General features: G+C 41.8%; 4 protein-coding genes across 6 annotated transcripts; 1 reads left to right on the top strand and 3 right to left on the bottom strand.

Moving 5' to 3' along the window:
• The first annotated feature begins 104 nt into the window (after positions 1–104).
• On the top strand, positions 105–4,231 carry LOC146252142 (N-fatty-acyl-amino acid synthase/hydrolase PM20D1.2-like). Of its 3 annotated transcripts, none has more exons than XR_014732019.1 (13): positions 105–406; positions 558–644; positions 827–1,062; positions 1,153–1,239; positions 1,320–1,453; positions 1,546–1,665; positions 1,906–1,981; positions 2,080–2,141; positions 2,215–2,293; positions 2,381–2,452; positions 2,732–2,897; positions 2,982–3,097; positions 3,567–3,705. XR_014732019.1 is itself a non-coding variant. In XM_084679527.1 (13 exons), exons 1-13 carry the CDS (start codon positions 187–189, stop codon positions 3,694–3,696), a joined length of 1,557 nt encoding a protein of 518 aa, XP_084535653.1. In that variant the 5' UTR covers positions 105–186; the 3' UTR covers positions 3,697–4,231. The 3 variants fall into 3 exon arrangements, 2 of the variants coding, with proteins under 2 accessions (XP_084535653.1, XP_084535652.1); XM_084679527.1 differs by having other exon boundaries at positions 839–1,062; positions 2,998–3,097; positions 3,567–4,231; XM_084679526.1 differs by having other exon boundaries at positions 106–406; positions 2,998–3,097; positions 3,567–4,231.
• Positions 4,232–4,278: 47 nt separating this feature from the next.
• On the bottom strand, positions 4,279–7,376 carry LOC146252141 (acidic mammalian chitinase-like). Its single transcript, XM_084679532.1, has 11 exons — positions 7,265–7,376; positions 7,141–7,167; positions 6,601–6,805; positions 6,385–6,441; positions 6,104–6,269; positions 5,897–6,021; positions 5,694–5,817; positions 5,403–5,585; positions 5,138–5,254; positions 4,889–5,021; positions 4,279–4,755 (listed from the first exon to the last, which is right to left on the bottom strand). The coding sequence occupies exons 1-11, from the start codon at positions 7,284–7,286 to the stop codon at positions 4,493–4,495; spliced, it is 1,422 nt and encodes a 473-aa protein (XP_084535658.1). The 5' UTR covers positions 7,287–7,376; the 3' UTR covers positions 4,279–4,492.
• Positions 7,377–8,971: 1,595 nt separating this feature from the next.
• Positions 8,972–12,778, bottom strand: LOC146252140 (acidic mammalian chitinase-like). Its single transcript, XM_084679534.1, has 12 exons — positions 12,730–12,778; positions 12,515–12,569; positions 12,369–12,398; positions 12,048–12,252; positions 11,850–11,906; positions 11,585–11,750; positions 11,384–11,508; positions 11,146–11,269; positions 10,071–10,253; positions 9,669–9,785; positions 9,435–9,567; positions 8,972–9,302 (listed from the first exon to the last, which is right to left on the bottom strand). The coding sequence occupies exons 2-12, from the start codon at positions 12,537–12,539 to the stop codon at positions 9,028–9,030; spliced, it is 1,440 nt and encodes a 479-aa protein (XP_084535660.1). The 5' UTR covers positions 12,540–12,569; positions 12,730–12,778; the 3' UTR covers positions 8,972–9,027.
• Positions 12,779–13,402: 624 nt separating this feature from the next.
• Positions 13,403–23,867, bottom strand: nfascb (neurofascin homolog (chicken) b). Its single transcript, XM_084679522.1, has 27 exons — positions 23,458–23,867; positions 23,017–23,160; positions 22,806–22,911; positions 22,342–22,532; positions 22,122–22,244; positions 21,673–21,891; positions 21,085–21,196; positions 20,809–20,993; positions 20,585–20,716; positions 20,095–20,238; positions 19,874–19,985; positions 19,602–19,765; positions 19,363–19,510; positions 19,145–19,269; positions 18,955–19,056; positions 18,654–18,851; positions 18,483–18,553; positions 18,138–18,360; positions 17,617–17,732; positions 17,251–17,461; positions 16,967–17,089; positions 16,571–16,744; positions 16,277–16,408; positions 16,118–16,187; positions 15,706–15,717; positions 15,432–15,467; positions 13,403–15,107 (listed from the first exon to the last, which is right to left on the bottom strand). The coding sequence occupies exons 2-27, from the start codon at positions 23,090–23,092 to the stop codon at positions 14,879–14,881; spliced, it is 3,534 nt and encodes a 1,177-aa protein (XP_084535648.1). The 5' UTR covers positions 23,093–23,160; positions 23,458–23,867; the 3' UTR covers positions 13,403–14,878.
• Between the last annotated feature and the right edge of the window lie 51 nt (positions 23,868–23,918).

The following is a 23,918-nucleotide window of genomic DNA, read 5'->3' as shown; positions in this document are numbered from 1 at the left end:
GGGCTTGGATCGCATATGTTGTATGGATGGGATGGATGAGCAAGTGTTGTCAACTTACGCTGTCATCCAGCAGGTGGCGCTGAAATAATAATGTATCAATTTATCTGCAAAGCAGCGTGAAATAGGAAATACAAGGCCCACATGTTATTGTCTATTGTTCGGGGGTAAACTCGGAACAGGACAAAGATGACCGACCATTATACAAAGTTTAGGGTTGTCAAATTTGTAAAGATTGTGTCTTTTAGCTTGTCATTTGTTCTATTAGTATTGTTCGTTATAGCCACTGTAAGGACACTGACGCTGGACGTTAATGCAGATCTACAGCTCGCTCACTGGGAGAAGACAAACAATATTGCGTCGGATATGATAAGCGAACATCGAGAGGAGCTTCTTGATCATTTCAAAGGTGAACAATTTGATTTTGTCACTGACATGTTGTTGGAATGAGTTAAAAGTTTGATGCAAAACGCGACATGCATGTGGCCAGTTTTTCTTTTTTGCTTGTTGCAAGTTAGTGTCACATTTAGCACCTGTTGCTCACACGCGATTCCTTTCAGAGGCGGTACGGATTCCCACCGTGTCAACAACGGAAACGCAATTGAACACCAGCGCTTTGCGCGAGTTCGACCATCTCCTCAGGAGAGGTAGGGCTGATCGAGAGCATCTCCTTTTCATGAACCCAGATTTGTATAATCTGTAACCCAAGTTACTTCAGTTGTAGGTTATGTGTGACTAATAAAGGTGTCATTCATACAGCGTACACAATGTAGTTTGCTTTATGGTTAGTTTAATGTAATTACTAAAGTATGTTGTATCTCTCATGTAGTCTTTCCTACAGTGTTTTCTTCCAAATTGGTTCATCATGAGATGGTGGCCAACTACAGTCACCTATTCTGGGTGCCAGGCTCCAACCCTGCATTGATGCCCTACATGCTCCTGGCTCACATAGATGTGGTGCCAGCTTTGGAAAGCGATGGCTGGGAGGCTCCGCCATTCTCTGCCAAGGAGATAGATGGGTTTATCTATGGTAGAGGAACAATTGACAACAAGCAAGCTGTCATGGTAACATATTTCTGCGTGACAATGTTTTGCACTATGTACAGCGCCATCATGAATGCCTTCAATCTAACCACGTGACTTCCCTATTCTCAGGCGATTCTCCAGGCACTGGAATACCTGTTGATGAAAGGTTATGCACCACGTAGGGGTTTCTACATTGGTCTAGGTCATGATGAAGAGGTATATAGTTTGTCAAACAGGCCTACTACTGAATACTGTAGACATACAGTCATCTGTCAACTTGATCATTTTATTTGTAGGTTTCTGGATACCAGGGTGCTATGAACATAGTGCGTGTGCTAAAGAAGCGTGAGGTGCAGCTGGCGTTTGTCCTGGATGAGGGCCTGGCGGTGCTGGATGGGGTCATTAGTGGTCTGAGGGGGCCTGCTGCTCTGTGAGGATCTAGTAATAGCACTTTCAAACGTTGACAACATATGTACACATTGGGCTTCAAAGCAGAACGTCTAATGTGTTTGTGTGTTGCAGGATTGGGATCAGTGAGAAGGGACAGGCTACAGTGAAGCTGAGTGTGTTCACAGTTCCGGGACATTCCTCCATGCCCCCCAGGGAGAGCAGCATTGGCATCTTGGCTGCAGCCGTCAGAAGGTGAGTGAGAGAGCGTATAACTTCACTGCTCACAGTCCTCAGTTAAGAAAAGCAGAACATTACCTGCCAACCCTAAACAATATTTTGTACATGGCTTCTGTCCTCTATCTTCTTCATTCTCAACTTACCCTTTCATCCCGCTGGCAAGGCTACACTTAAATGCCACTGCTTTGTAATAAGATGTTGCTGTATTTACCATGAATCCAGTTATTTTATTTAAATCCTGTGATGTGTCCTCAGATTAGAGGAAAACCCCATGCCCAGGATGTTTGGTCTCGGGCCTGAGCGTGACACTTTTGAACAACTGGCCCACAAGGTGAGACTGATAAGTGGATCAGCTACAGTAGATAGGAGTTCAACGACAAAGTCTCTCAACGGCATATTTTATCATTCCTTACTCTCTGTTTTTGACAGTTTGACTTCCCGCTGAAATTTATCATGTCAAATATGTGGCTGTTTTCTCCCATCATCGGCAGGTAATAACTTTAATTTATCCTGCTTGTTTCATCAACATGTTCATCATTATACAAGTATTAATTGATCTTGCAGATTCATGGAGAGAAGACCAGACACAAATGCTTTTGTCAGGACAACTACTGCTGTCACCATGTTCAACTCAGGGGTTAAGGTGTGATACGAGAATTAAGAATCACGTGAGTAATGTTTTCCTGGATAGAGCAGTTATTTTACAGCCTGAATATTCTAAAATCTTCAGGTGAATGTTCTACCCTCCCAAGCTGAAGCCTACATAAATCTGCGCATCCATTCCTCACAGTCCTTACAAGAGGTATGGATGGGTCACCTGTTTTATCAGCTCTACAGTAAATGACTTCTTTATCACTTTCCATATCTGTAAAGTTGCTGTATAAATAATGTGTCACTGTGTGCAAATTGTGGAATTGATCTTCCTTATTATACCGTTATGGTATGTATTTGTATGTCAGACTTCTACGTCAATGTAATGAACATTTTCATCAACAAGTTTCTATGATGTTCAATTTAGTTAAACCTTTTTGTTCTTCTAACATTAAGGGTAATGTGCCATTGTCATTCCCTGCCCTTCCAGATTTTGGAGCTGATTCAGTGGACAGTGGGGGACGAGAGAGTGAAGATGGAGCTTGTGCATGGCTTTGACCCTGTGAGTGTCAGTTCCTCTGATGAAACCTCCTTTGGGTTTCAAATCCTCAAGAAAACTGTGATCGACATGTTTCCCCAAGTCACCGTTGCCCCGGGTAAGAAAGTTATTTATCTTGTTCTTCTAATAGTTGAATAGACTGGTTGTTCCCATTATGGCAGGTTCAAGTTTCTCTTCTTAGTTTTGTCTATGTGCAGGTATCTGTATTGGGAACACAGACAGTCGTCACTACACTGAGCTGACCAAGGACATATATCGCTTTTCACCTACCTGGTTCAAACCAGGTGATGCTCAGAGGTAGGCCAATTGATTATTAACATGTCAGTTCATTACTGCTTATCGTATAACGGATGCTGTTTCTGCATGAGGCAGAAAGAGAAAGCATTCCACATTTCTGCAGAAAACATAGCTGTAGTTACAATGTTCACCATTGTAATCTCAAGAGATACAATACAATATCTGTCAATTGCATGATGAAGGCGGTGTTTGTAGAACAAAAGGCCATTCTCGTTAGTTGATCATGAGACTACCTCGGTCTTACGACCAAACCATGTGACTTTGTTGCACCATACCGACTTTGTCACCCTTCAACACACTGCATACTGGAGGGACTGTAGCTGGGCCCTGACTGGTTCCTGGTCAGGTTCCACTTAGCTGTTAACTTGTCAATCACCCTGAGTGGTATGCCCTGGTTCTGCAATGCAGACATTGTCATTTTGAGAGAACTATTAAGAATGTACCTGTTTATCTTTGTTTACACTTCCAGATTCCATGGTATCAATGAGAGGATTTCCAAGAAGAACTATGAGGAACTGGTAATGTTTTTCTTCAACCTGATCCAGAACTGTGACATAAGAAAACTACCTCCTCCTCATAGCACTAGTCATGAGTTGTAAAGGGGTGGCATTACAGGTTCAGAGAGTAGATCTGCAGGCCTAGCCTGCACCATGGTTGAATTGTGTCAATCTAATAATTAGGTTTGCCTGCATTTCTCCTAATCACATTCTTTGTATGTGGATTTTGATTTAGCAATTGGCAGCTTTGTTAATTGGCACAATATAATTTTGAATATAAAACTTGAAATAGAAGGGTGAATTTATGTTTACATTTCATAATTTAGTGTTTAAGAAAGAGAACTGTATTGTATTTTTAGAGCATAAATCCTGTGGTGGAATTGTACTGCAGCAATTTCAAAGTTGAGAGAAACATGAAAGTGCTTAATTCTTCAATGTATTGTATTTTGAGGATTACAAATAGTTGTAATTTTTGTTAATAGTTCTTCTTAATAAGTATCACAGACATGACTTGCTATGTAATAATGGATGATTTGGTTTTAAAGGAATCACTTGAATTGTGATAAGACTGCCTTTGCAATCAGTTGTATTGAGGTGGAAATGCTGGACAATCAAATAAAAATGATATGTCATTGTTTGGCTGGTTGAATTCATGGTTGTAGAAACTGTATTGACCATTGACCATTTGGAAGCAAATAACCATGTTTTTATTTTATTCAGATGCCAATCAAATATGTAATTGATTGAGGAGTAGTATGAAGCTTAAAAAGTAAACATGAAGCCATTGTATAATCAATAATAGCAAAATTAACCATCTAAAAAGCATAACACAAATACAGATGTGTAGAACAATGCTAACTATTGCAGCTGAGGCTTGTAAAAAGAATGGTGTTCAAGTTTAAGGCCAATTGCAACACTTACAGTAGTCATCAAAGACAAGGCCAGCCGGGCAGTTTTTAACCCAGGTGATGACGTTGGCACATTGGTAGAAAGACCCTGGAGCATCAGGCTTTGGATACAGCCCATCGGGCCGGCCCACACAGAACTCCCCGCTTAATGCCTTGTCTGGAGTCTGTGTCCCTGGCTTACTGGTAGCAGTTGCCTTGTCTGGAGTCTGTGACCCTGGCTTTAGGGTGGTTGTAGATTGCAGTGGAGGGACTCCTAGGAAAACATTTGTAAAAAGTTGTATTTATAAATGTAAAATTTAATTATTCAAGATACCAAGAGTATTCTGCTCATGACTGAAGAACCATAAGATGTTAGAGTTATGAATGTTCTACAGAATGTACTTTACCAGTATCAAGGAGTCCCTTGAGATGCCTGATGAGGGGATAGTTCCCCTGTCCACAGAACTGTCCAGTAAAGTCATCAAGGTCCAGAGCCCAGACAAAAGCTCCTCCAAACTTGTTGTCTTTCATGTAACGAACCTTCAGAGAAAATAAGCAAAAACAGGAGGGAAAACTGATTAATGTACTGTACAGCTCTGGTTAATTGTAGTATAACTTTACCCTTCAAACTGCTGTTACGGGACAACATATAGTACCTTGGTCTCAAAGCTCTCTTTGTTGTCAAATCCCACCCACTCATTTCTTTTAGTAGCATAGGGAACCTTCTGGCTATCAATCCACTGGATAGTGCTTCCTGGAAGGAACGTGCAGATCTGAAACACAAAGAAGTCAGGTCAGTTGGTATTATATTTCACCAACAAAGGGTCACCCTTTCAGTTAGAGTTTTCTTAATGTGAAGTGCATCTGTGAGCAGTAAATATTTCCAGAGTCAGTGACTTAAGACATGGTATTGATGTGAACCTCATAGTAGGACCAGAAGCCAGCCTCCCTGGTGAACATCCCAGCTGCAGCAGGACCGCTGGTTGGGACTCCAACACCACTGGCTCCAGAAGCAAGGGTAAATGTCCGCCCATAGGTAGCAAAACCCATTCTCAGCTTTTCCACAGGGACTCCTTGGTCTCTCCAGTACTTCATGGCAAAATCCTGAGAGAGATAAAGAGAAATGGTGAGTGTAAAAAAATATATGATAAAGAGTCTTTATCATTAAACAAGCATTCATGAAAAGATGTGAACATAAATCTTGGTTCTCACTGTGTTAAAGAAGATTAGATCTCCTGTGTCATGGGAACCCTGGTATAGGGGGCTGTTGTGTCCGGTTACACTCTCCCAGTTGCCGTGAAAATCATAGGTCATCACACTAATGAAGTCTAGATACCTGTTTAAAAAAAAGATGTCACACTTTTTACTGGCCTTTTCCAGTCAAATGTATACATTTCTTTGTGAATCACACTTACTTTGCTATTTCTGCTATTTCATAACCAGCATCAATGGTTCCTTTTCCAGCAGCCACCGCTGCAGTGACCATCAGTCTGGGCCGTCCAGTCAGAGTGCCCTCTGCCTCATAGGCCTTTAAGAGCTCCTAAACAACCAAGTGGAGTGGCCACATTGTATTACATGTATAGTTCATTTGTTAATCTATTCTATTCTGCTGTATTTCAGACCTGACACAGCAGTATGAATCTCTGCTTGTCTTCTGGGGGGCTCCCTCGAGCTCCAGGGTACTCCCAGTCCAGATCCAAACCATCAAAACCATGTTTCCTCAGGAAGCTGATGGAGGACTGGATGAACTTCTGTCTGTTGGCTGGGGTCGACACCATCGTAGTGAACCTAATTGGAAAAGTTATTATAAAATAGAAAAGTACAAATCACAGTAAAAAGGAGTAGAACAGTTGAACCTATTGTTATTTGTTATTTATGTAAGCGTGAAAGTGAAATGTCTCACTGTTGAGTGCCAAAGTTCCATCCACCAACTGCCAGAAGTGTTTTAAGACCAGCATTTCTGTTGGACCACACAATTACAATTGTTTTGATTTGGTTCTGGTTACATTTGGTTTGCTAAACCAAATAAGTGAGAAGAAAACAAACAACTCTAACTCCACACAATGCAGCTTATTATGAACCTAATTCAACTTCTCTGTATGTGATAGAAGATGCCAACCTGTCTTTGAGTCCATTGAAGGACTTGTAGAGAGTCTCATCGTTCCATTCGTAGGTGACAAGCTCGTTAGCCGGGTTGATGACAGAAAAAGCATAAATCAGGTGTGTGCACAGGTGTGGGTCAACATTGTCAGGTGTGTACTTTCCTGCACCAGGTCTGTACTGGGACCAGTTGGTGAAGTAGCATACAAGTTGAGAGGAAGTACCTAGACACAGAAACAATGTCTTAACATTCCGGAACAGCTATTTTTAGCAACAACCTGTAAATGTTTTACAATATATATTTATTTTTTTACTAATTTCATCCTAAAGTAGGCCTCAATTCAAGATGCCTAATAAATGTATTTTCCATAGCAACAGTATAGAATAGCTTACAAATACATTTTTAACATACTATTCTCAGGATTTAGTTGCACCGCTCAACCATTCAAAACAAAACTCAAAAGGAGTGACTGTGACACTTATTCGATTGACACAACACCAAGTAAAAAACTACAGATTTAGTTCTAGCCAAAGTAATTTGGCAAGAGAGTAAACCTACCTATGTGGCACAAGGTCAGGAACAAACCTTCGAAAACAAAGTCAAAACTTGTCATTCATTTTTCTGAATATTTAAGCTAACAAAACATAAAATATGGCAATACAAATTATTATAGTTAGCCTACCTGCTAGAATGAGAAATCTCATGATGTGTCGGTTCCAAACTTATGGAGACGTGAGGGGAAAATCACTTAAAATAAGAAAAAAAGGGAAATAGAATGATTTCCACTGTCACAACCCCACCCACTATCAGCGACAATTGATAGGACGCTGGTCTACAAGGAAGGGGGTCACCAACAATAGTAACTTCGTCACCAAATCTGTCAATAAGATAAACATATTTTCCATTTTGGTCACGATTGGCCGGTTGACTTAGACCCCCACCGATTTACTCTATTGAAACTGCAGCCTCCAGTTGGGTAGGGTACGATCATAGGCATTTTTGGGACTGTGTACGTAATCTTTCAATGCAATCCTTGAGTTTCACTCAGGTTTCACATAAACTGTGTTACAGCCGGCGGTGGGTTTGCAGCCTCCCAAACGTAGACCCTATGACGTAAAAGTAGAGACGCTCAGCACTGGGTCATGCCACATTCTCTGGTCATGCATTGAGTCCGTGCGGATTCTATTGACCAATCGGAACACTGGTTTCACAACCCCTGCACGTTTGCCAATCATAGGTGGAACACACATTTGGAGCGTACAACGCCCACCCTCTGCAGACAGATCCGTACAAATTCAGCGTAAATTAAACCATGAATAACTCATAAAAGCGAAGGAGTCAGATGGCTGAGCGGTGAGGGAGTCGGGCTAGTAATCAGAAGGTTGTTAGATCGATTCCCCACCGTGCCAAAATTCACCCTACTTGCCTCGGGGGGGTATGGCCCTGTACTTACTGTAAGTCGCTCTGGATAAGAGCGTCCGCTAAAATGACTAAATGTTAAGCGTCTGCTAAATGAATTAATGTAACTTATAACATATAACGTCCAAGATAACACATAAGCAAATGTCACAGTGGGGGTGTACCACTCATCTGCACTACCACAACAGCAGGCCATCAATTAAAAGGTAACACAAAGCAATGCAGGAACTGTGAAACAAATGCTCCTACGTTTGACAACTGTTACTTTGTTTTATTTAAGAATGCATGTAATGTAAAACAAACGGCGTGAAATACAATTGAAATATCTTGTCACCTTCATTTGTTTCAATGACACGTGAATAAAGTAAGGGTGTGTATGTTTCTACATGTAGTGTTATAACTGACCATGCCTGACAGGTTAAAAGCAAAAATAGTCACTCAACATTTAACATGTGGTATAAAGTTGTTTCAGAGATAATGTGCATCTACACACCTCTGTAATTCTAGTACTACAATAGATTCCCATTATAATAACTATTACACACTATAAGATGGAGCAATCGGACTGCTAGTCCAAAACCCCTCCTCCCACTGTGCCACTTGAGTAAGACTGTCAGATGGTTGGGGATTCCAACATTGCTCAAGCATCTGACATGCAGCTTCCTTTGTCCCCACAGTTTTTCAAATAATCACAAGACAATTATAGAAAGCCAGATAAGAAATGAAAACTTAGAACAGTTTGCATGTGTTTGTTTGTCAGTGATTATTCAATCATTTAGTTTTAATGTCCTTTGAAGGTACAGGTCTCCAGTTTTGGTTTCACTGTATAACTTTCACACAAGTGATTTCAAGTAAAGGGCACAATTTAAAATTAGATAATGATATTATATATATATATATATATATATATATATATATATATATATATATATATATATATATATATATATATATATATATATATGCATCCTAAAGCTATTGTAAACAGAACATTGTTATACTGAAGTTGCTTAGAAGGGCTGCACTTTATATTGGCCAGTCACAGCAGTTGCATTTGGCATTGAAAACGAGGCCAATATGGCACTTTTGAACATAGGTGTGTCCATTAAAGCACTGGTAGAAGGAATTTGCATCATCATTGTTGCTGTAGAGTCCATCGTCCTTCCCCCCACAGAAACCACTGATGTTCGGGGTTGTGGGGGTGGCAGTTGAGGAGGCAGGGGTGGAGGTGGTGGGGGCCACACTTCCAGTTGTTGTCACAACTGGTGGACGAACAGTCGATGATGGTAGGGGTGGCAAGTCTGTCAAGTACAAAGAGATAATGAGAGAACATAGTAGGCTGTCTATACAGTACTGTATACTGTATAGAAAATCAATTTTGGATACACTCTGCTGCTTCTTGTAAAAGTGTGTGTTCTGAGATGTTTGCATACCCGAGGACAGAAGAGAGCGCAGATGACTAATGAGGGGATAGTTCCCCTGTCCACAGAACTGTCCGGAAAAGTCATCAAGATCCAGAGCCCAGATAAAAGCTCCTCCAAACTTGTTGTCTTTCAAAAAGTGAGCCTTGAAAAGTAATTTTAGAACATAAATGCACTATTATTGGCTTCCGATTATGTGACATCACCATAATGTTTGGGAAAGCCATTACATCAGTCTGTCATTACCTTGATCTCAAAGCTTTCCCTGTTGTCAAATCCAACCCACTCATTTCCTTTTGTAGCATATGGGACCTTTTGCTCCTCAATCCACTGAATGGTGGTTCCTTTGAGGAAAGTGCAGATCTGGAGAAAGATTATGTATTTTTGGGCTGAATGAGGAGGTACCTTTTTTACTTTAACCACATGATAATGGAGGAGAGTTCCTTATTCTGTTTGAATAAGTAACTAAATTGCCTTGATTATACGGTACAACCCTCATCCTCAGAAGATTGATCACACCAGTTAGACAAGAAGATGATTACAACAATTCAAAAAATATGACCAAATACAAAAAAATCTAAAATCCCGCTGCATTAGGCACTCATTTAAAGGTATTTCTTTGAACTCAAGTTGAGCTTAACCACTGACCTCATAATAGGACCAGAAGCCAGCTTCCAAAGTGTATGTTCCAGCAGAAGCGGGTCCGCTTGCTGGGGTTCCAACACCACTGGCTGCAGATGTTGTGCGGAATGTGCGCCCATAGGTGGCAAAACCCATCATGAGCTTTTCCACAGGGGCCCCCTGATCTCTCCAGTACTTCATGGCAAAGTCCTGAGGGAAAAGACAAGGGATAATACATTAACCACTTGTAAATAGAACAATGGCATAAGTATATGATACTACTGATAAGTTTACTATTAGCTTCTATCATGTCTGAATAGTTTTACTCAGAGGCGTTGTTAGACAAAACACTATTGGGGCACAGGCCCCTAATTCATATATCTTTTTGTTTCCAGCTTGCTGCGCACAATGCACTAGGCTATAGAAACTCCCCTTGCTTAACCCACTATACAACAGTTCAGGGACGCAAGTTTGATATCAGCTTTGGCAGGGACATCAATAGTTAACGCGAGCGCGCACATTTTTTTCCGCATTCATTTGAGCGCAAATACCGTTTTTTTTTTGCTTCATGTAATATTGTTGTTATGTTTTAGTCAAAATAAGATGATTGGTAGGCCTATCATTTAGAAACTATCTTTAGTTTTGTAATGTTTCTTAGCCTACCTCAATTCTGACATGTGCCGAGTCCAACATCTGGGGGGTATTCCAGAAGGCAGGTTATGTGACATGCCCGGGTAAGTTAACTCCCCAGCTGACACCCAGTTGTAGCAACATTGCCAGTAGGTTGCTGCAGAATTGTGAATCAGCTTGTGCTGAACCTGCATAACCTGCTTTGTAGAATACCCCCCTGGACCTATGTATGAAGAGCTTGCTGACATGGACTTCTGAAAGCATGTAGGTTTGGGTTTTTGGTCAAACACTTTCACAAGCGTTGATTTGGATACTGCATTAATTTTCCAGGATTATCAATCTAAATGAATGCACTGACTAATAAAGTACATTGTTAAAACTCAAATTTTAGATTTTACTGGGGCACAGCAGATTTATACTGGGGCACGTGCCCCTGTAAAAAGAGTCTAACAACGCCCCTGGTTTTACTCACAACATTGAAGTAGGCCAGTTCTCCTGTATCTGAGGAGCTAGTGTACAGGGGACTGTTATGGCCTGTGACTGGGTCCCAAGCGCCACGGAGATCATAGCTCATCACATTGATGAAGTCCAGGATTCTGTCACACAAACATACAGACAGATGGACAGACGGTCAGACAGACAGCTTCAAATTTGTTATAAAAAGAAACCAATAGTATTATGTGGATACTCCAATAGAAGCTGAACCTCACTTGGCAATCTCAGCAATCTGATAGCCATTGTCAATGTTTCCTTTCCCAGCAGCCACTGCAGCAGTTACCAATAGCCTTGGTCTTCTTGTGTCAGTTGCCTCCTTCTCAAATGCCTCAAGTATTTCCTAAAACCACAGACAAATGAGAGTTCAGCACATAGTGGACCACCCGAAGAAGGTGTACAAAATGTCTCAAACTGACCTGACACAGCAGTGTGAATCTCTGCTTGTCTTCTGGGGGGCTCCCTCGAGCTCCAGGGTACTCCCAGTCCAGATCCAAACCATCAAAACCATGTGTCCTCAGGAAGCTGATGGAGGACTGGATGAACTTCTGTCTGTTGGCTTTTGATGATACCATGATGGTAAACCTGGGGGCATAGTGTTTAGTCAAATGTTTTCATTATATTCATCACTAAAGCTGTGTTTTTTTCTTATCATCGTTATGAAATAAATGTGAGCCAACTCACTGAGTGGTTCCAAAGTTCCATCCTCCAACAGCCAACAGAGTCTTCAGTGCAGGGTTTCTGACAAAGTATATTACACAGCAGACGGCTATGATTTATGACAGAAGGATAATGTGTTTTGTTGACAGCGGGACAACCTTTTTTTAAATCTTTCTTTTCTATCTAGTTTTCCAATTATTTAGGTTAGTGTGGTAGACTCACGTTTTCTTCAGGTCATTGAAGGACCTGTAGAGGGTCTCATCATTCCACTCATAGGTGACTAGCTCGTTAGCATGGTTGATGATTGAAAAGGCATATATCAGGTGGGTGCAAAGATGTGGGTCCACGTTGGAAGGAAGGTATCTCCCAGAACCTTGTCTGTATTGTGACCAGTTTGTGAAGTAACAAACCAGTTTGGTAGAGGACACTAGACCAAAACAAAATATATACAAGTTTAGGCTTCACATTAGAATAGTTGGTTTTAGAATAATATACTATGTTTCGGGAACAAATATTATCGAGTAGTGTTGTAATATGACATACCTAGTTGAAAGCACATCAACAGGGACAATCCTTTGAGAGAAAAATGTACAGTTAAAATGTTGCATATGTATTGTCCAGTTATACTCAATTATTAATGATCACCCCCAACATATTGTAACCTATGTGACTGTCACAAGTAGAATTACCAGACAGAAGTGATAATCTGGCCATGGTTGCAGTCCCTGGTTCACAATGTCTTAACTGTCAAACAGGAGAGATTGTTGTATATATTGTAACCCATAAAGATGGCCTACACTGACACTACACGTAGTTTTCCAATTGAAAAGTAGTGACATTGTTATGTATAATACAATTTATGCTGTAAAAAATAAGAAATAATAATATGGTGCAATGTTCTTACCTGGTCCTCAGAGACTGCATGTGGCTCTCTCCCTCTAAGATGTCCCTCATTATATAGTGTTGATAAGATGGGGACAAAGGCTACATGGTGATACCCAGTCGAGTAGGACACAATTTGCTTTTTTTAAACATTATTAATAATTAGCACATTATCTTTCTCATAGTTCACAGGGTACTAGATAAAATGATCTTTATGGACAGATAAGTGAAAGACGACACTTAAGGTGGCCAGGTTACCTAGAACATCCTTCAATTTTCTTTGCATTAGCATTATGTAAGACCCAGTCCAATGTATAACCTGGTCAATTGGTCATAAAAACATTGGTATTGGTTGTTAGATAAGATGTTTTATTCTTATTTTTCCTTACCTGATTTTCTCTTGGCTAAAAAGTGTTGTCTATCAGTGGGTTGGGCAGGCTCAGATAGCCTACACAAACCTTATGATAGGATCTAGTGTTCCAGGGTTTAGCAGCTACGCTGCAAAGGTTTGCTCCAATTGGGTGAACGCATTATTCTTTGTCTCACAAATAGGAATGGTTACGTGACAAATTTAAGTTAAACATTTCCACCGACTTTAACCAAATGATTCCAAATGTGACAAATACCACTGAAGATTTGTTGTCTTTGCCTACGGTCTTTGTCCTGCTCAAAATACAAAAAGTACACAGTTAAGGAGATGCCATCAAAACAAGCTCTTTATTAACAAACATGACACAAAACAGACACAAAAGTGCATTTACACGTCCAAATAAAAGGTTTAGAGGGATGATATTTATATGTTTCTGAGTAGTAGGATACAGGACTGTTTTACAGTGAGATACAATTGGCTTTATGACTGCTTTATGGTATGTTACACTCTCCAACCTCTCCTGTACTACTGATATGCCTTTAGTCCAACAGGCTGTATCAGGCTGGACCAATTGTCCCAGACTAGAACTTTATCATTCTTTACCATATCACTAAGTACATTATGTTACCCTCACTTTTCACACTATAGCATCTTCTGGAGTTGGATGATTAGGCCCAATTAGTCAATGCTTTGAAGATGATCCAATTGTTCTTTATAAAGGTGATAACATTATGTAATCAATTAAGTAATTAATTTAATGCCAGAGTGATGATATATGTGTTAACACTGTAAATGTTGAACTCAAGGAAAACAAATCATCATCTAAAAGCAGTTTTTTATGGTCTTAGAAGAGAAAGTATGTGAACTACAATCAGCCTAAAACTAAAAAAAGTTAAGTCTGTATTGATTAAATGTGTTGATGTGATTTAAGTAAATCAAATCCTCTAGTGATGTTAGTGCATGAAGCGCTCTCAGCTCCCTTCGCATATTAACATTGTATTGAGAAACCGTCAGCACACCTACAAAATATTCATACTCCAAATGCATAATGCTGTGTAATGCTGATGTAACATCAGGCATATTTGATCCTGATTAACTATTGCCAAAGTATCATGATAATGACAACATCTGCAAAGATTTCTGCTTCCTTAATTCATGTTAAACAATGACAGGTTAAAGAGACAATCGGTAATTGACAGATAAAATATATGCACAATGGTCCTAAAAAATGAAACTGCTTTTATCAACATGATAAACCTGTCCACTTTAATGCCCTTGATATACAGAATATATTTTCATTAGTGGTTTCAAAGGACAACACGATGCAAACCGTAGCTCATAACAGACAGACATTCACCCACAAGCACACACACACACACTCATTCACTCACACACACGCACACGCATAACTACAAAAAGTGACTAACTACAGATCAATATTTTGAAGAAAAGCTCCCAATGTATAATGCACAATCCAGATATGTGTCACCTTGCCTACAGTTCCACCTCACACCCTTGTTAAATGGCTGCAGTATTGTATCCCACAACCCAATGTCAATGCAGACCAAGGTGAAAAAGGACCAGGGGAACACTTGGGCCTCAGGCATTACTGTTCTCTGAGCTCAGGCCAATCGGAAGACAGATGTTTTTTGTCTATGAGACTTCTGGCTGTAAGTAGATGGTCCAACCATCCCTTCTCCATGGTGTAATGTTCTGCCAGAGGCCATTCACAGGGGTTACCTTGTGTCCAAAACCAGTCAGCCAGTGATGGCTTGACAAAGGTTTGTTGTTTTGCTGCAGGTTATGCCAGTGAGTAGATGGCGTTCATGGGTGAGTGAATCTCCAGACTCTCACTGTAATCCATTTCCTCCCTGACATCCTTTCTGCTTCCTGTGTACTGGCCAATAAAGGAGCCATCCTCATTGAACTCAATCTCCCCTCCATCCCCGTAGTCCACAAGACTGTCGTCACTCTCCGTGTGTTTCATCATGGAGTCCACAGATGCCTGCCCCCTCTGCCTCTCTTCCTCTCTGGGAGACACAACATCAGAGTACGAGTATGAGAGTACATCAGGGCAGAACAGCCCAACACTCTGCCCAACATACTGCCCAACATCCAGCCTAACATACTGCCCAATACTGTCCAACATACTGCCCAACATCCAGCCTAACATACTGCCCAATACTGTCCAACATACTGCCCAACATCCAGCCTAACATACTGCCCAACACACTGAAACGTATTGTCTAGAATAGATTATGTTTTTGTATTTCCATGTTAGTCTATTAATTCCCAACCACTGTGATTATAGTATTTATTTAGCTGTTTCAGTGTTTTGAAAGAGTGGTACCTACCGTCTAGAGTAGGGAAGGGTGGAGACGCGAGCTATCCTGTAATATTCAAGAGTAATGTGAGAGTGATGACATACACTTACTTAGGTAGTTCAGAAATATATCAAATTTGAATACACTTTGCTAAATAAGTCATATTTTGTCATTGAGAAACAGTTCAATGTTCAGAAGGCAGATCCATTAAGGTGGATCATTCGCACATATTACCAAAAATATGAGTTGAAAAAGTCAAGTGGTGTCAATGCTGTCAATATGTCACTGTTTAGTTATTTCATACCTTTCCAGAGACCTTGTATGGTCCAATGCAAAAGGAGGAGATGTGAATATTTGGAGAGAAAATGTAAGTTTCCAGAATAGACAGAACACATGGGGATGAAATATCAGGAGGATATCAGGAACAAGGACATTATTGGGTAACGTTTAACATTAAGTTGCTCCTTTTTATAAAAAAAAAATCCAATTATACAACTACGTGTAAAATAACATATACAGTAAAGAGCAAATTAAGGTAGGGAGTTTATCACTGTAATTATATCGTCACAATGATAATGCTGTTTATGTTGTTAGAAGATGATGACATTTTTTTCATTCAATGCACTTCCATGTATACTGTGTCTGCAGAACACGGCAAACCTTTTCAGGTAATGCTAGTCCACAGTATTTATGTAGCCTTCTGCTATAATACTTACCGATAGTCAAATGATCCCTCCTGATCTTTGTCATCCACTGTTTCAAGTGGAACATCTTTCTTGTCCCGTACTGAGAAGTAAACCATGTTGATACATGACTCAGTTTATTCACTAAGTAGGAAGCCAGTGTTTATCTCAGAGATGCTCCTGATGAAGTACCTGGGTATTTTCCTCCACGACTCCTCTTGATAAAGCATACCACCAGGAGGATGAGTACGATTAAAGCCACAGCACACATCACACCAATGAACCAGCCCTTAGTCGACAAGTCCACCTGGTCCCGAGCGTAAGCTGCATGTATTCATACACACACAAAAACAAGCACACACACACGTATGCACTCAAGTAAGAACGCACAGAAATTCATGCATACATCTCCACACTATCATCGAGTCATTGAGGAAATCATTCATCATCATTCACTATAGTAGACTTGTGTACATTGTACTCTACCTTCGGTGGTGTAATGAGGTGATTCCTCAGTGTACCATTCTCCTATCCCCACCTGAGTGTGGGCCGCCAGGGAGAAAGTGTAGCGAGTGTAGCGGTCGTACCGCCTCACTGAAAAACTGGTCACGTTTGGAGGGAATTCTTCAGTGCGCAAAGGCTCTCCTCTGGTGGCATTCACTGTCGAGGGTACACTTAGAACAGTTAGAAAACTCAAGGCTCATCTAGTTTTACCACTCAATGTCGCCACTTTACTTTCCCAAGAAATTACAATTCTGACCCAGCTGTTTGGTACATGAGTACACTTACCGCCCTACTTGTGTGCTACTTGTGTGCACTTGTGGACCTTCCTGATGCTATTTTGCCTACCTACCTGTAGTATGAGTGAACTTAAGTGCCTACATGTCTGGTACTTGAGGCTGTATCCAGTGATGATGCCATTGGGCTCTGCAGGCAGGTCCCAGTCCACATATATGGTGTCAAGATGTCTCTGCTGAATCCTGAAGGACGTTGGTGCTGATGGAACTACAGATGTAGAATAGGAGAACAGATGGAACCGAAACACTGCAGCTCAAAAAACACAACTTGGCTTGGTAAAAGAGATAGTGGGACAATGAGTTTTTAAATCTATTTTGGGTTTATTGACCAGGGAAACCTCCAGGCCCCAGTAACACTGTTGAACTTACCTCCCTCAGGTGTGGAGAACTGTATAGTGTTGCTGGGCGGGCCTTCATAGCGGTTGTTCGCCACCACTATGTACATCTTATAGTTGCTGTAGGCAAATAGGTCAGACAGTACCCCAGAGTATTCTTGGTCACCGACTGAGAAGGCTTTAGATTTCATAGCCCTGCTGACACTTAGCCACCGTAGCTGACTACTGTCTCTCCAGAAGTACACCTGAGGTAGACAGACAAAATACATGCAGGCCCATATCAGTAATGTCTGTTTTACTCATCTACTCCTCTACAATAACAGTATGAAAGGCCAGTTTAAATGAGTTTGTAAATTTTTATGAGACTTTCTTTCCAATCCATAAAGTGCAGTTCTCGGACCTTGTACTCCTTTGGTTCTCCCATGATAGAGTTTCGAGACACTGGGTCCCAATGCACCTCTACTTGGTCGCTCTCTATGTTGGACACACGCAGGTTGAGGGGAGCAGTCAGAGGGCCTGGGAAACACAAAGAGGTACAGGGACAAACTGAGCACAGGATGAGTCACTCACTATCATTAGGTTTTCCAAATCCTCTCTCCTCCTCATTAACTGTGAACAGTGTGAAATGAAAGTTTAAAAAAAAGTATTGAAATGTTTAAAAAATAATTTTGAAAAAAAGTATTGAAAGGTTGAAAAAAAAAAAAAAAAAAAAAACGTAAAGTTTGCGTCATTAATTAGTTCTTGAGGAAGACTTTATGTACTCTGTATAATATTGTGCTCTGTTTTAATCCATTCTGTTTTAGGCTTCTCTGTTCTCCCCTCCTCCTCTCTCATCAAGCCAACTCAAAACCCAGATAACTGCAGCTACACTCTTAAATGTAAAGATATTCCGGTTCACACTATGGCTTTGTTGGTACTTACGGTCTTCTCCTGAGTAGCCAATGATAACCGGAGACTCTGGGCCAAGGCCAAAGTCGTTGAAAGCCTGGACCTTGATCTCATATGGGGTGAAGGTGTCTGTGTCGTATATATAGTATCTCAGCCACTTTGTTGTGGCATTCTTCCACTCCTCTCTGGAGTCTCTCCTTTTCCACCAAACCAGATATTTCAGGTAGGGGCCGTTCCAGTCTCTGCTGTTCAGAGGCTGTACCACAGAACAGACAGAAGCCTCTTGTCAGTAAAGATGTGACTTATTATTTCTGGATGTTTGAATCACAATAAATCTACTTCACACTCTTGTAAATTGAATAAGGGAAGATTCATCACCTCCCAACTGATCTCCATGTTGTTTCTCCATGTGCCCACTCCTTTGATGTTCTTGGGGATGGCATCAGGAGCTAAAACAGTGGAGAGGCATGAAATCCTGTAATTTATTACTCATTGAGTCTAAACTATTAACCAATCTGCATCATTCAGCCACAGAAACATATGACCTACGTGCACCACTGGTCTGGAAACGCATGGAAGAGCGACTGGGCCTACTGGAGCCGATTTCGTTGATTGCAATGACCCGGAACTCATAGTTGGTAAAAGGTGAGAGCTGCAGGATGACAGAGTTAAGGTTTCCAGGGTAGGTTGAGAGATTTCTCCACTTTCCTGGCAACCAATCATCTTCATCATACTGAACAAGGTACTCTGAGGGGGTAGCCAAAAAGAAGACGCTAGTCACTTTCATATGTCCAGTTAACAGTCAGGGTACAAAAACACATTGAATAAGATAATAGGTAGTGGCTGTTACCTTTGACAGGGCTGTGATTGCTGTCTCCAGGAATCCAGGACAGTCTCACACTGCGCTCATAAGGGTCAGACAGCTCCAGGTTGGTGGGTGGATCTGGGCGGTCTGTGAGAGAGGGTAAAACACTTCTGATACATACTTGTTCAGATAGAGTGGATAAATACTGTGCAAGAGTTCATGTTGTACATCCTACCCATAACCAAGAGGTGGGCAGAGGCAGAGCTCTCATCTATGTCTGTCTTTATTATGCAGGTGTAGATGCCCTCATCTGCTCTGTTCACGCCTGCTATCACCAGCGAGGATTCATCCAGTGTCACTCTGAGGAGCACAAACAGGAAATGACTCAGGTGATGCCTGGCGTTTAGGAAGAGTGTCATGAAAATACAGTAAATCACTCATGAAAGTTCTTACCTCCAGCTTAGTGTGAGCAACGCTTTGTTTTTCATCCAGGTAGTGGTGATGGAGAGAGAGACGTCATGTTTTTCCTTGCATTCCAGCCGAACGTCACTGCCACGCAACACTCTCATGTTCTCTGGCCGCTGAACGATCTTAGTGGGTTCTGAGAAAACGATAGCACTGTAAACATGACCAAACTGCTGTGCATACAGTACATGTCTCATATACAGTATGTGGCCTTCATGGGAAATCACCTTTGACCTCCAGTCGGACCTGGATTTCCTCTCTCCCTGCGAGGTTGCTCACCACACACAGGTATGTTCCCTGGTCCTCCACTTGAGTGCGTCTGATCTCCAAGGTCCCGTTGCTTAGAATTTTGAAACGGTTTCCCTCCAGGTTACCCTGACCGTATTTTGACCTGTGAACACACACACACACATACATAACACACATAACACACATGTGTACACAGTATGGGCTAGTTTAGTAATATAGGAGATTCTGAAGACGAAATGCTTGTTTTCACCATCTCAAGTCAGGTACAGGTGAGCCAAAATAACGACAGTGCAGGGCGGTACGAGTGCCCTCCACCACCATCATCAGCTCGTTCCTGGGTGTCAGGATACGAGGGGTAGCATCTAGAGATAAGACAGAGAGCAGAATCTTTCTTTGTGAAGACTTTGATCCTGTAATCTACAGTACACTGACATCCTATGAATGGGTCAACTAAATTATGTGGTATCTTACGCAATACGTTGACAAAGGCATTGGCCAACAGGTAGCCATACTGGTTGGAGGTGTTGCACTGGTAGACAGCAGTGTTCATTACATTTACTGAGCGGAAGATCAACGTATCCCCTGATACCTGCCTGCTGGGGTTGGGAGTTGCAGCTAGAGACAAGTTACAGAAAAAAACAGAAGGACTTCAATCATTTACATATAGTCATTTAGCAGACGCTCTTATCCAGAGCAACTTACAGTAAGTACAGGGACATTCCCCCGAGGCAAGTAGGGTGAAGTGCCTTGCCCAAGGACACAACGTCATTTAGCACGGCCAGGAATCATACCGGCAACCTTCTGATTACTAGCACAATTCCCTAACCGCTCAGCCACCTGACTCCCTAATCATCATAATGATACTCTTCTTTAGCTGAGGTAGATACTGACTATGACCCTGACATCTTTTAGTCAGCAAGATGAGAGGCATGTTGTGTCGAGTGTTTCTGCAGCTGCTTACTTTCGATTGGCTCTCCATTGATAAACCAGCTGGTAGTAGGCCGGGGGACACCATCAGCTCGACACACCATCTCTCCATTCTCCTCAGGAGCCAACACCAGATCAGTGGGCTTCTCCAACCAGAATGGAGCCGCTGTTAAATACATAACCATGGACATACTTTACTGAGTAACACTGAATGTTGTCAGACATGTTGTTGGAATGCCAACTTGGGATGAGTCTAACCTTTAACTCGGACAGTTATGGTGTGTTCCACATATCCAATCTTGTTGGTGGCTGTGCACACATATTCACCCTGGTCCTCAAATGATGCCTTAGATATTTGAATGAGCTTGTTGAAGTTCTTCACCTTCATGTTAGTCATGGATAGTGCATCTCCATCTTTGGTCCACCTGATGTGAGGGGTAGGACTGTGTGAACAGAACAGAACACACGTTAACAACAGCTGATCATCTGTTTGCTTCTGACACTCTTCGTCAGTCTTGTCTCGAGCCTACGCACACTCCTGCAGCAACACACTCCAGCAGCAGCTCCTCTCCCTGCAGGACGATGACGGTACTGGAGGTCCCCGTGGGAGACAGCAGGGTGGGGGCAGCCTCTGCCACCATGCGAGCTGACAAGAGAAGGGAGCGGAGCAGAACGCACACTGTGACACCAGGGGAAGGAGCTCTCACTCATGTGACTGTTCTCTACGTCTGAGACAGTAACAATGTGATGAGGTCAGGAACTGCATCAGTGGGGCCAGATGGGTTAGTAGTTAATAGAAAATCAAATAAAAACAACCAGAAAGAGCAGACCACACACTCACCGAGACACTATGGCCATTAGATAGGAGAGAACAAGATGAGTCATTTTAGGGGTTGTCTGAAATAAAACAATATGGAGTCTGTAAGATGTAAATTGATTAAAAAAATACAGCATGGGAAAATCAAGTTGAGCCACAGTGAGAGTCAGTTAGTATTGTTAAGTCCACACTGTTGCCAAGCTGTACTTTGATGAAATTGTATTTGCTCTCTACGACTGGTTTATTTTGTCCTGTTGATCCTATTCATATGCATGTGAGTTTGTGTCAACACCAGCACAGCTCACTTGTTAGGACTTTGACCACGACAGGCATCTTCTGCTGGATGATGTTTTTGTAGGGGAAGCGAGCGTTGCAGCAATAGTCGGTGGCCGAGTCGTTAATGAGTACATTGGAAAAGTAGAGATCTCCATTCACACCCATGGACACCCTGCGGTCCTGCCGCACAGCTTGCATTGTGGGAACTGGAGTCTGAACGGGCCAGGTGAACGGCCTGGCATAGGAACCTGAAATACAAGAGTTTTCGGTGACTTCATGCATACAAGTCCACAGGTACATCCAACACTTGGTTTACAGGTGACCTGTTTGGGAGTTAAAATATTCTATGGCTAATAGTTCCACGAAACTCTTGTTATTCCACATGGTTCATCAGGACAGGAAACTAATAATCGTAATGTCCGGGACAACATCAGTCTTTTAACAAGGCATAAGAGTTGGTTCATAGAGAGGCACTCACAGCTTGTCATCCAGAAGGTTACAGGTTTAGGTGGCCCTGGGGGAGGATTACAGGACAGCACCAGAGGAAGACCCACACTGACCACCACAGGCTCCAGCACCTCTCTGGGCCACAGGGGAGCCCCTGACAGGGGCAGAGGAGGGTACAAGATAGCTAACCTTTCTACTGTATATTCCTCTTAAAATACCTAAGTTGTGTATACGGTTCATTTGTAACTTACTTGAGAGGCGCAGTACTATCTTGTTGGAATATGCTGAACCATACTCGTTGGAGGCGATGCACTGGTACTCCCCTTCATAGTCCTCTGGGTTGTTCCAAGCATTGATATCTAGGGTGCCTGAGCGTCTCCGCATCGATGTCTGCTGGTCCCGTGCCACATTGAAATACTTACCATTACGCCTCCACGAAAAACTACGGCAATAAAGACAAGACAGAAAAGCTTGATATCTTGATGGGCAGCAAACTGTGCATTTTGAATGAGTATAACATGTTCTCACTTGGTACTTGTACATTCTCAAATTGTCAAAGGATCCTGGCGTATCACCAGAGATTTACATCAACAAACGTTCTTCGTTAATGTGACTGCCAGTCACACTGACTACTATGCCATATCACTGCTCTTAGTATTTGTTTTACTTGGCCTTGAAACTGTATTGTGTGTGAGAAGGATGTGTCAGCTCTTACATGGGCTGGGGGTTCCCTTTGGCCTCACATTCTATGACCATATTGTCTTTGGGGTCCACAATGTGGTCTTTCAATGACTGCTTTATGATGGTGGGGGGCTGGCGGACTGCAGGAGGAGAAGCACTGTCATGACGATGGCACATACATTTCACATCAGGAGGATGAACACACGTCATAGTCTAACTAGGACACAGATGATTTCTTGGCTCACCTTCAACAGGGACGTCGATGGCAGCCAGAGTCCGCCACAGGAGCAGCAGAAGGATTGGTTGAATCAGTGTTCCCATCTTCACATTGAATGACTTTTGTTTCTCAAGTTGTCCTTAACTATAGTACACAATAATGAAAATCCGCCCTTTTCATGGGGCCAACAAAAATGATACAAGCAGATATGTTTAATAGCCCTCCTAGACCTCCACACGGACATACATGCTGTTATAACAATAACCAGATTTGCCCAACACCAGACCAAACGCCAGGGCTGTAGGATCACTGTAGGATGGCTACAAAAAGGAATTTCACTACAGTGCTATATTACAATTAAATTGGTCTGTTTTTACAAAAGCAAATATTACATTGGACTGAAACCAGTTACTAGATCATTGTAAAACTTTCTTCTTGAAAATTAGCATTAAAAGTTAAACATTATTACCTTGTTTCATATGTACAAAATGTCCAGTAACATCAATTCACGAATCCCTGCACTCCATCTCCATGACTGTTCAGTGCATTGATAACTTCCAATAATTAAATTTGTCACTTGAATGTCGCGGTCCAGTCAGGGAACAGATGCAAGTCACATAGCAACAATCTTGAAGTAGAGAGGGAGGAGAGTGGATAGACTTCAGTAATAGAGTTTCTGTCTCTCATCGCCCCTCAGACTCTTTCCACCCATCTCATGAATAATTAATGAGCTACTTACACCTCCCTCCTCACCATAATTCCGTGTTTGCTAACAGCCTCTCCAAGCAGGCAATGGAATTGTCTCTACAAGATAATTTTCAGTCTTCAGAATAGGATTTCCAAAACTGAAGCAGAAATTACTTGACAGTCACATCAGGGGGCTGACATTAGAACACTGGTTAGATTCTTGTGTTTGGATTTAGTCTGATT

Source organism: Hypomesus nipponensis, chromosome 18 (assembly GCF_054491055.1).
Source record: "Hypomesus nipponensis isolate SF chromosome 18, ASM5449105v1, whole genome shotgun sequence".
Taxonomy (NCBI): Eukaryota; Metazoa; Chordata; class Actinopteri; order Osmeriformes; family Osmeridae; genus Hypomesus; species Hypomesus nipponensis.
Note: the sequence above shows the minus strand (reverse complement) of the source record. Positions and strands in the feature narration are given on the sequence as shown.

Bases quoted from the DNA above. Each gene is read 5' to 3' on its own strand.
- LOC146252140 (XM_084679534.1), bottom strand. From the start codon at position 12,539: ATGGCCAGATTATCACTTCTGTCTG. The intron at 12,253-12,368 runs GTATGTCATATT...GTTTTGGTCTAG, and splicing joins GTTGATGTGCTTTCAACTAG to TGTCCTCTACCAAACTGGTT. The intron at 11,751-11,849 runs GTGAGTTGGCTC...CTATGCCCCCAG, and splicing joins TGGAACTTTGGAACCACTCA to GTTTACCATCATGGTATCAT.
- LOC146252142 (XM_084679526.1), top strand. From the start codon at position 187: ATGACCGACCATTATACAAAGTTTAGGGTTGTCAAATTTGTAAAGATT. The intron at 1,982-2,079 runs GTGAGACTGATA...TGTTTTTGACAG, and splicing joins TTGAACAACTGGCCCACAAG to TTTGACTTCCCGCTGAAATT. The intron at 2,898-2,997 runs GTAAGAAAGTTA...GTCTATGTGCAG, and splicing joins CCAAGTCACCGTTGCCCCGG to GTATCTGTATTGGGAACACA.
- nfascb (XM_084679522.1), bottom strand. From the start codon at position 23,092: ATGGGAACACTGATTCAACCAATCCTTCTGCTGCTCCTGTGGCGGACT. The intron at 22,912-23,016 runs GTGAGCCAAGAA...CTCCTCCTGCAG, and splicing joins CATCGACGTCCCTGTTGAAG to TCCGCCAGCCCCCCACCATC. The intron at 17,462-17,616 runs GTCCGAGAACTG...TGTCTACCTCAG, and splicing joins GAGAACCAAAGGAGTACAAG to GTGTACTTCTGGAGAGACAG.
- LOC146252141 (XM_084679532.1), bottom strand. From the start codon at position 7,286: ATGAGATTTCTCATTCTAGCAG. The intron at 6,022-6,103 runs GTCTGAAATACA...TTGGTTGTTTAG, and splicing joins GATTCATACTGCTGTGTCAG to GAGCTCTTAAAGGCCTATGA. The intron at 5,255-5,402 runs GTTCACATCAAT...TTTGTGTTTCAG, and splicing joins GCTTCTGGTCCTACTATGAG to ATCTGCACGTTCCTTCCAGG.